Below are 11372 nucleotides of genomic sequence, written 5' to 3'. Positions count from 1 at the left end.
GTGATCCTTGCCTATTTACTGTACTGGCTAATTTAATAACATGCTAATTTATTCATTTAAAAATATTGACCGTGAAAACAAAGGTTCCAATACAGTATCATTACCGAGAGTCAGTCGATACCTCGATCTGTTCAAAATGGTGTAGTGTCCATGCAATCTGATTTACGCGCGCCGCTCTGTTCCTGAAGCCAGTGTCTACTATAAAGTATACGCTTACCTTTTTAGGAATGCTAATTCCTGTACAGATTATTCATTGCTCTTGTCTACATAAATTTGTTGGTGGTATACTAGAATTCTATAGTAGGCGTTGTTCGCGACAAACTTTACCGAATTCTGTAATTTAGGTAAAGTAACTTCAGCGCTTAGTTACCGGGATATTGTTAACCATTTTGTATTTAGAGAAAGAATAAGTTACGTTTATTTAATATTCCAAGCCGAAGAATATATTAGCACATTTTACTAAGAGAACGAAACTATTTACGTAGATGTAAATACTAAATCACACTAAGTAGAGTTCTTGCATTAGAATGATACCTTTGTTAAATTCAAAGCAAATAAACCTATTCAGATCACGAAGCTAATGTTAGCTGTCAACATTTCTGTGAACTATCCCAGTAATGTAACGTTCAAACCCAATAATTTACAATCAAGATTATAGCAAACGATTTCATTCCAAACATCTGTACGTGCCAATTTATATTGAAATGTTTGTGTGCTTATCAATCCATTTGTGCAATAAAAAAAACCAGACAAGTGCCAGTCGTACTGACGAAACTAAGGGTTCCGTACGAATAGGTAAAGAATATTAATTAAAAAAAAATGGACTATCATCAAGTCTTTGACTGTAAAAACCGTTGCTAAGCATCGAATTTTGTTTGAAACACACTTTTGAAAATTTTAACTTTCTAGCTATCACATTCAGAGGTTTCAGAAGATAGAGACTGATGGGTTAAACGTAAAGAAAGCGGAAGCTCATCAATTGAGTTCTGCTTAAATTTTTTCGTAACGGAAGTCCAGATGAAGATACCAACGTGTAATTTACTATTCTTATAAATAAATAGCTCGTAATTTATTACCAGTGTTGTGAATTCATTTGCTGAAATCTCGCCAAGGCTTCTAATTAGCAATCATTGTTCAGAGACATTCAAATTTAAAATGTTTTTGTTCACCGTGTTCCGTTTATTTAATTGAATAAATGACTTTATAATGCAATAGGTTATATCCTAGGTCGTATTGTAATCTAATAGATTGATGTTTTGACAGACCGGTTCGTTTTTCGATTAAGCTTTGTCTGCCTAAAGTCTGTCTGTTTGTTTATAATTAAATGAATGTAATTAGATCCGTTAGTCATGAATACAGAGGTTTTATTAAGCATGATATTGTTAAAGGTACTTGCAATAAAAACTGTTTTATTTTAGGTCATTTGAATTTCGTATTTGAGACATGTACTTCGGATTTTAGAAAGAAGGCTTGAAAGCGAGTTTTTCCATGAAATAAATAACTTTTTTTTGACGACCTATATATTGTTTTGTAATAATGGCAATAGAATGGAAGGGAGACCTTTCGACAGTGGGAAAATGGATGACAAAAAAAATGATAAAAAGCATTTTTTTCATGATTAAAGGTAGACTTACTATTACACTATTTTAAATTAAAATGTTGATGAATAAAGTAAGTAGGTGTGGGTGAGTCTAATTACGTCGTCTCACTTATGGCAGTCCGCTATTAAAACGACCTGTTTATACATAACGAGTATAAAATTACTCGACCCCATGCTGTGCCTTTGAGACAGCTAAAGTGCATGTTTTTTATTGTCTGTTAACTAGCCAGTTGTAGCATTCGCATTTAATAGGGTGTATGATTTTTAAGTTATCTTACAATTTGATTGAATTTAAATTAAATTGGGTTGTGATCTGAGATCAACCTTACTCTTCTTACTATATGTATTTTAGATTTGGTCTTTTCTGTCTTGTACGCGGTTGCGTCAATGAAGGGTTCATTTATGCTCAGTACTTAATGGAGAGGCATAAATTTATAAACCTTGTACTAATTAACTTCAAATGTCCATTCCCTAATATTGTAATAACACAAAAAGCACAAAATTATTTCAACCATTTATCTCACTCAAACAATTGATCTCAACATAGTCCTTTTCAAATCGGAACCTAATCTCGATCTAAAATAAGTGTAATCGAAATTCCTGACTCCACCTACCGCAGTACTGCATCGCAAGGCAGTAGGTAAGTGCGGTATTCATCGCGAATGTCCTTTAGCTAATAGTTTAATTGCGTTGGCCGGCGTTCGGGGCTCCGATAGCGATCAGCGGCCCGGAGGTCACCTGCACCGTGTTTTACTGAACTATTCATCAGACTTGCATAACTTGTGCACTATCTATAGTCTGAATTAAAGCTCTTATTTAAAAACTCCAAGTTGATTTTAATTTTCAAATGTGGTATATCTATATCACAGCTAAAAACTGGTATAGAAACCTACTTACTCTGTTTTGTTAAGTTGGGTTTGGAAGTAATTAAAAGTAAAAAAACTATGACGAAGGAAAACTGTAAAAAATATGCAGTAGTGGGACATATTAAATGCAGCATAATTATGTAACACATTTTGATTAAAAGATGTAAGACACACCACTTTTTATACTTAACAACTAACTACAAATACAACATCATACCTGCTAATAAAATTGCGCATCACATTAATAAATATCAATAATAACGCGTCGCAAAGCCTCTCTAATGAATTTAAAAGCTCTTTGGTGTCAAGTCGTTACTATGTAAACTTTACGACTGACTCTAGTTAGCATCAATAAATCTAACTCGACTTCGGACTATGAATACGGCTCACATTTAACGTCAGTGGACTCCGATGAGTTAATAATATTATATAGAATTATCTTTGAACGAGGTTCATAAATTTTATAACGTTCTAGTTAATTTTTGTGCGTTGTTGAGGTTGAGGTCGGAGTTAAATGGTCGTTCCTGACCAAATAATTGATTGGTAGTGGTCTTTGTTTGTTATTTAGAAAGTAGTATATGATATAGTAGATGAGTGGATGGAGTTATGCGTAGCTTTTTCAGTTGCTTGAATTCTACTAGTACCTACGTTCAATTCTCGGAAACGATAAGAATGTACGAGTATATTCATTTTAAAGTAGTTTTTACGAGCTTTACTGACCTGATGGTATAGAAATATGCGCACTTATTCTGGTGTACTATCAGTACTGTTCTTGAAAACTTTCCTACTAGGAGAGCTGATTCCCCTTGAGCATATTTGTGCGTAAAAAGATTTGTGTACGGAATATACTTTAAAAGGTGGAATTTTCATTATTTTTAGCTTTTGAAACATACTTTTAATAAAAAATACAAGGTTTTAATTCAATTGCATAAAATATGTCATCTACAAATTCTTTGGAATTTTGATTTGGACCCACTCGACATTCTGATCCGTTGGTTTCGGTATTTTCCGTTCTACTTGTACAGCTGGAAAGAAAAAACATTTTTGATAATAGGTAATGTTGTCTAGAATGTTCAGGAACCTTACTACTATGTCTCAAAGACATTTTGCAACTGCTGTCTTACAGCAGTTCTCGAAGTGACGCGCTGGTCTACTCTTCCAAAATAGCAACAATTCTCCTCTTTAAGGATGCGGTGGAGTTACGCACGTCAAATTCTGTTTCAATTTTTCTCCCGTATCTGGTAACTCTAAGAAGTCCATAAAACAGTCATAAACGATATTGTCTCTGTGCCTGAGGCATCTTTACCATTTAAAACGATAAAGCTAACACAAAAAAGGTGCTTAAAACTAAATATAAAATTTTAGGTTCCTACTGCTGACCGTCTTCGTCAATCACGTGAACTGTTTATTCTAATGTAGCATGTTCTGTGGAGCTGTGAAAAAATATAACCCATATTAAATCATGATATTGAAATAACCTTTCTTTAACAATTGGACGATATCATCAATGTTTCTGAATGGTGGCGAGTTATTTGCTAAACTCGGTGGCAACTGGACACCATGATTACAAGAACCGTTACCTGTGGAAATATTTTATCAACAAAAATAATGATTTTATTAGTAAGAGTTTAGAAAAAATTAATGTAGGTATTAGCAAAATAATAATATATGTATGCTTCCAATCATGATAGTTGGTAACTTAAGCAGCTAACTGCATGCTGCAGTTTTGACTTAATTATCGCGGTTACTACGGGTATATCAAATTTCTTTACTTAGGATCACAACCGTGATATTCTCAAAAATTATAATGAGACAATTAAACAAAAGCGGTTTAGAAATAAAAAATACAGTACCTTGTTTTCGTGCCATTACTGTAAACATATAAATAAATACCATCGTCCAATGTATCTTAAACTGAACAGATAAATAATTAAAAAGCGAAATAGCTTACTTGTGCTTATGCCTGCCGCAGGCGATGAGGTCCCTTGAATGATCTTCTGTTCTAGCTCATCTAAAGCCTTTCTCAAGTCGTCCATGTAAACTGGTAATTTTAATGGATCTGATGATGTTGAAAAAGAAAATGATTTTTATATATTAGCTGTTAAATTGTAGCGATAATTTAAGACCGATGTAGATTTTTACAGCAAGCATTTAAGAAAACATGGCTTCATTGTTTCTTTAGAAAGATAATTATATTGGACTACTGTCCACAATTTTCTTTGATAGCTAAGAAAATAGAATCTAAGAGCATTTGGCTAGACAACTAAAGCAATCAAAGCGTGTATTTTGATCAAAAGAAATAACTTCCAAAATATACTTGAAAAAGTAAATTCCGATGAAAACATAGCTTAACAAAATCTGACAAAGAAGCCATCGAAAAGATAAAGGGCATATTATTTTTTAACAACCTGGTGGACTTAAAGTTACTGCAGGTGCTGGTGGCGGTGGCGGTGTGGGTGGTGCTGGTGGTGGTGGTGGCGGCGGTGGTGGTGGTGGCGGGGGAGGCGGTGGTGGTGGCGGTGGTGGTGGTGGCGGAGGAGGCGGTGGCACTGATGGTGCTGCATTGCTCGGTTCTTCTGGTGGAACTAAACAATAACAGGATCAAAGTGCGAAAACATTTTTCACCAGAATTATTCCGTTACTCACTTTTACGAGTAGTTATTGCTACCAAGTCATTGATGCGATTAGTAATAAGCGCTGGATTTTGTGATGGTTTTAACACACGATATTTGCTGTCTTAATAGAAAGTAATGAGACTGAAATTTGCCTTAGCTAAGCAAAATGTTGTAATTGTGGCTTCTCGCTTCCACTTTGATGCCAGTCTTGTTAAAGATCTCATAGTACAAGAAAAATTACACTCACGGCTGCACTTCAAATATTTACAAATGTGACCAATTATTCTGTGAGAAGTATCCACTCCAGTCTATTATATCAATGCCATTATCCCCATCGTTCAAGAATTAACAAACGAGGTAAATCAGTTTTAAAAAGAGAATTTGACTTACAGTTGTCATTCGACCGCTTGACTGAACAAAAAAGAAAACATTATTAGTCTAGTTGTAGGTTCATTGTTAGATAGAATTACTTTGATCAATGAACATTATTTACTGGGTTTCAAAGGATGGCGATTGACGACGCGTATCAATCGTCTCGGAGGCGCTGGCGTCGTTGGAGGGTTAGGTACTGATTCATGGATTTCTATTTGCATCTCTATTGCATGGTTTGGTAATTCCGCTGCAGAAAAAAAATTGGTAGGATTAGTAGGTAGCGAATGATTATTCTTTTAATGTGACTGTAATATAAATGTTTCTTTTTTACTTAATAACGATGTTAGTAACGAAGATTAATGAGTTAAGCGATAGAATGATGGAACAAAGCATCTTATAATTTCCCAAATTGGTGGCTTATCACTACCCTCGTAAAGTGATATGTGCAGTTGTGGAAAAGAGACAACGCTCTACATTAGTAGTAGTGCGTTGTCTTGCTTCAACCTTTACAATAAAATATTATTACTTAAAGAGCAAGTGATAGGCTAAAGTTTGAAATGCAATAAAATGGAGTAGGTAGTAAAAGACAAAAAGCGAACTTACAAATTCTTGTTGTCAAATTCATTACCTGTTAATTTTCGAAGTGGACTCAGATACTTCTGCATAACATATTCGAGGCCGTCTTTTACTCGTTTACTTTGATCCACTTAAAATAAAACTAATGGTGTGTATTCATTTTATTAGTCCTCTGCCTACCTATACTTGGATTACAAAAAAAGACCTCGTAGTCCGACTATAAAAATTCTGGCTAGATTTTGAAAAGTTTCGGTATTGTTTATTAGAAGAGTTTCTTAACTAGACTTATCAATGTAATTTTAATGAATACCGATCGTTTTTCAAATAACTCGCGAGAAAGAGCTCTGTTACTATGCGTTAAGTCTTACGCTAATACAAACTATTTACTTCCTAATATAATTTATAACGATACCATGGGAAATCAACAAACTATATATATATCTGAAATCCGCTTATAACTTACGGCGTATTACAGCGCACTCCAGTTTTGCAATTAACATAATCCATAACGAACAGTAAATCATTAACTTATTCATCACGTAGAAATCAGGTCACCTCGCCATGTTTACAATAAAAATGACGGAAAACCGACACTTATAGTAAATTGATAACTTGGACTTAACAGTGGAACGTTTGATTATGAAACTGAAATGTTGTTAGAAATAAATTACAAAGTCATAAACTTTATCAAAAGCACTTATCACGGGCGGAACTATAATGTTTTAGCACTATGCAAGAATATAAATAGAAAGAGGATAAAACTTAAAAATGAGAGAGGAAGCGATATGAAAGGCGATGATTGAAAGACTTAGGATGTTTCTTAATTTATTTATAAGTCTATGATAACGCTTCATGAGGTTATTGAAGATATAAAATATATTTTAATACTTTACGTGCACAATTTTGGAGGAAAAACTCACGGTGTGTTTAACGCCTTCGTGATTGTTGAAGAAATATTAATATATTATCGGAACATTAATTTCATAAAGGGCTAGGATTCTCACGCCATGGCAGCAAAAAACCTATTTAATAAATTGTATTACGGGCGCAAATCACCGTGAGTTCCTATCTCATACATTACCTACATTTTTTAAATTATTTAATTTGTGTTGCCAAACTCTGGGTGAACGAAATCGACGCCCAGAAAATCGCTTGTCAAGGATGCTCAAAGTATCTGTTTCAATATTTTCTTCTTTTTCTTGTAAACCATCATCTAGAATGTATTTAAATATATCTTCTGTTACACTCTCATCTAATATTGTTTCTGGTTCCTCGGTACCAACTTCTATCTCAATTTCTCCATTTTCTGTTTCGTCGGTGGGACTTTCCGTAGCAGCTTCAGTAGTTGTCTCATTTTCTGCTTCGATTTCTTTGGTTTCTATGTTCTCTGTTACAGTTTCGGGCTCTTTATTAATAATATCAGGATTGTTGCTTTCGTCCAATTGAAGGGCATTTGTATTTTCACCAGTATCTTCTTTTGTTTCCATTTTTTCTAGTTGTAACACTATATCATTTTCGTCAGAATTAACGTTTGTGACTTCAGCATCTGCAGTTTCCGGCTCTGCTAAATCTAGAATGACCAATTTCTCTCCAGAAATTTCTTTGTCATCATCAATTTGGTCTATTTCGGCTTGATTTGTGAGAGCATCTAAATCTATAATTACGTTTTCTTCTTGATCATCTTCTTGCTCCTTTTCACCAGATCTTGCTTTCAAAACTGGAGGATTCATTTCCCTAGAACTTAGTGACATATTTCTACTTACTTCTTTATATCTCGCTTTTAGAGCTTCAAAGAATGACTTCACATGTGGTTTCCTTAATATGTTCGTTTTTGGAGGTAAAGGATATTTAATTGTGGCTCGATTTCTGATTGTAAAACTATTTTCATACAGACGATTGTCACTGTAACTTATGGTGTTCAAGGTATTTAAATCTGTACTTTTTTCTGTCACCAAATCTTCATTGTAACTAGCTTCTTTTTCATTGTTGGTATCGCTGAAGTCATTAAGAACTTCATTTTCTGATTTGTCTATTTCAACTCCTGAAACAATATTTATACTTAGCAATTAAAGAAAATAGCCCGTAAATTGATAATAGCAGCATTGATTGGTTTCGGTGAGTTTTAATGGAGGCGCTGAGTGATTTGAGCAGAAAGGCAGAAAGTGCAAAACGAACAAATCCATTACAAATATTGACTAATCTAAGGAGAGACCACGCATGAATATGGCGCATTAAGTATATATGAAACTAGCTGTTGCCCGCGACTTCGTTAGCGTGGTTAGAAGATATACTCGTAAGTTATGATTTAGATCTACCCCGCTTTTTCCACATTTTCCATTTTATCTTCGCAATTATTAGTCGCAGCGTGATGGTTTATAGCTTAAAACCTGCCTCGATTAATGATCTATTGAACACAAAAAGAATTTTTCAATTTGAACCAGTAGTTCCTAAGATTAGCGCGTTCAAACAAACAAACTCTTCAGCTTTATATATTAGTATAGAGTATAGATTATCAGTATAACTGATTATGTGTTCTCGTACTCATAAAGCTCATTTAAATACAATTACTTGCAACGAGGATCATTTTTGAGAACCATTGGTAAAGACAAAAGCTTTATAGTCGATCAATGTCTGTTGCAGATATGTTTGTCTCTAGCCTATTTGTAGCCGAATCTGATTCAAAATTGACCGGTTTTTACTTTGAAACTTACTGACACACGCATTATTAAACGACAACTATTATAATTCGACCATTACAGCAGACATTTATTAAAATAAATGCTCAAGTATTGCAAGTATCTGAAGGTTGATTTTTATCGAGATAAGTCATCAGGATCGTTGTAATGCGGCAGTATCTAACTATAGGTCATTAGTTCGAATCTACCGTTCACGACCAACAATACAATTAGATTAACTTGTGATATTTATGTTTGAGATAACACCAGATGTAATAGTTTCCTGCATAGATAGACTTTGATGATTGAAATTTGTTTTACCTGCAAATTCTATTGAATCGACTTTGTCTTAAGTTTTTGCTTCGATTCCGTCAAAAATTAGATTAGTTGTAAAAATAGCTGATTTTTTTTTATGAGCTATAGAATATCTGATGAAGTTTATGAAGATTTAGTCGTTTTATTTATTGGCATTAACTTCAATAAAATATGAGTGAAAAATATTACCATCTAAAAGCACAGATATGACATCTTCCAAATTTGTTCCGGCAAAATCACTCATCGATCTTCTGCCGCTAGGACTTGGAGTGAGGTGCTGCGAGAGTATCTCTGCTACTGTTGTTGCTTCTTTATTGCAAGCTGAAAAAGTAAATCTTTTTGATTTTGACTATAGTGTCTTGCTAAAATCGCGACTGTCATTTGACATGGTCTATAGTTTTGATAGTTAAATCTTCATCCGTCATTATCTAGTGATTTACGGATTAAACTGTTAATAGTAATACAATGACATATATTTTTATCATATGAAATAATATAGTGCTAAATAATAATTTTCCCATTAACATAGTAATAGCCGACATTTCCCAAATAGAAGATTAATCTGCATTGATCTATACACTACTCTCGCAGTATGGATTTTAATTTTTGTGTCGCGGTGGTTTTTCTACTAGTACTACTACTTACCACTTGTATTTTGTTTCAATTCAACGGCTTTAAGTGCTTGAACTAAATCTTGTAAAACGTTCACCCAATTGGCTGGTATTGGTGAGGCTGTTGCTAAAAATGGAAGAAATTTAAATAAGCCGCAAATTTTGGTTAAGAAAAAATCCCGAATAAAAGAGCTTTTCTAAAGAACGTAACGAATCGATATTTTTTTTAAGGCTGCCGTGTCATTATCGGAAAGCCAAATGCAATAACTGGGTCTGTAAGCCAAAAGTTCTTCACTGTAACACTAGTAAAACGGTATATTGAAACCCATAATTTGGGCCTATTTATCAGCCAAGTAAAACTAAAAATAATGCCCAGGGTCTGAACAAAAGCCTAGTTAAAACAAATCAATTTATAGGTTAACCATACTTGTTTCTACTTTACGAGTAGTTGTAATGACTGGCTTCTTAGTAAGAACCCGCAGAACTTGTTTCGTTGTTTTCAAATTTGCCTTCTTTATAATTCTAGCATAGGATAAACCCTTTCTTTTATTTTTGGAAAGCGGTACAATATTCTTCTTCGTAAATTTAACTGCGACTTTTTTCACCGGTTTTGTCGTGTACTTTTTTGTGGGTAATGCTTTTTTGAGCTTAATTGGTCCTCTTAATACTCTTGCAATCATTTTTGGCTGTGTTTTGTTTTTGGTATATTTGCAAGTCTGACACTCTGCTGTTACAACTTTCTTTGTAGTTGTAATTTTTGGTGGGATCTTTTTAACGACTGTTATGGTTTTAGTAGTTTTTAAAGTTTTTGTGCTTGTGGCTTCCGTAACTGTTTTCTTTTTTAATGTAACTGCTTTCTTCTTTGTTGTTTTCTCCACAGGTTTTGTTTGGTTGGTTTGAGTTGAGGTTAGATTTGCAATAACATCAGTTGTTATATTAGCAATTTCTTCGTTAGTTATATTTACACTTGGATTAACGGTTAAATTTGCAATTATATCAGTAGTTATATTTGCAATTATATCATTAGTTGTATTTTCGGCTGTCACAGGTACATCCCAATCGAAATCCATTATTATACTTGGCCGTTTTGACCCTGAACGAATAGATTATTTTAAATTAGCTTTAAAATAGTCAGAACTAAAAATCACTAATTTAATGGATTTATATCATCTTACCTAATGTATAATTACAGTGAGATGGCTTCATTATTCTCCATATACTACCATCAAAATATCTGATCGGCATGTCTTTCGGTACTGTTGATCACAAAACAATTTATTGCTAACGACTTACTTTGTACTATCAATACTCACATATAATGTTTCATTACCCTCATAACAATTAAACTTGTACTTTGCATAAAGATAGCTAAATGAAATTAGAAACAAGTTAATGTTCATGACTTATAAGGCTATATATTTTATGTGTTTCTACGTCAATACCGAGATCACGTGAACATGTATTATTTATGTACAAAACAAAAACCACAGAAATCGAACATACATTTACGGAAATGTTTTACTGCGACTTGTGAGGTACAAATATTAAATTTAATAAGAGAATCGATAAAGTTTATTGCGGAACACAAAATTATTGCATTCGTGGATCGCGATAGTTTGAGAACGTACCTAATGTTGGTGTTATCGCGTGCGCCTGCGACAATCGTGACGCAGTCCCATATGTGATATGATAACTATGATCTGCTGGAATGTGCAACTACAGATAATTTAATTCTGAATATT

General features: G+C 33.8%; 2 protein-coding genes across 3 annotated transcripts; both read right to left on the bottom strand.

Moving 5' to 3' along the window:
- Positions 1-3214: 3214 nt before the first annotated feature.
- LOC113500343 (formin-like protein 2) lies at positions 3215-5674 on the bottom strand. Its single transcript, XM_026881102.1, has 7 exons — positions 5575-5674; positions 5472-5492; positions 4875-5051; positions 4418-4525; positions 4320-4337; positions 3945-4046; positions 3215-3491 (listed from the first exon to the last, which is right to left on the bottom strand). Exons 1-7 carry the CDS (start codon positions 5672-5674, stop codon positions 3409-3411), a joined length of 609 nt encoding a protein of 202 aa, XP_026736903.1. The 3' UTR covers positions 3215-3408.
- Positions 4987-10434, bottom strand: LOC113493156. Of its 2 annotated transcripts, XR_003400546.1 has the most exons (8): positions 10058-10434; positions 9665-9757; positions 9209-9340; positions 6493-8070; positions 6082-6159; positions 5575-5700; positions 5472-5492; positions 4987-5051 (listed from the first exon to the last, which is right to left on the bottom strand). XR_003400546.1 is itself a non-coding variant. In XM_026870988.1 (4 exons), the coding sequence occupies exons 1-4, from the start codon at positions 10308-10310 to the stop codon at positions 7100-7102; spliced, it is 1449 nt and encodes a 482-aa protein (XP_026726789.1). In that variant the 5' UTR covers positions 10311-10434; the 3' UTR covers positions 6306-7099. The 2 variants fall into 2 exon arrangements, 1 of the variants encoding a protein (XP_026726789.1); XM_026870988.1 differs by lacking the exons at positions 4987-5051; positions 5472-5492; positions 5575-5700; positions 6082-6159 and having other exon boundaries at positions 6306-8070.
- Positions 10435-11372: the final 938 nt, after the last annotated feature.

This window comes from Trichoplusia ni, chromosome 1, assembly GCF_003590095.1.
Source record: "Trichoplusia ni isolate ovarian cell line Hi5 chromosome 1, tn1, whole genome shotgun sequence".
Lineage (NCBI taxonomy): Eukaryota > Metazoa > Arthropoda > Insecta > Lepidoptera > Noctuidae > Trichoplusia > Trichoplusia ni.
The sequence above is the reverse complement of the archived record's forward strand: the minus strand, read 5'-3'. Positions and strand labels throughout refer to the sequence as shown.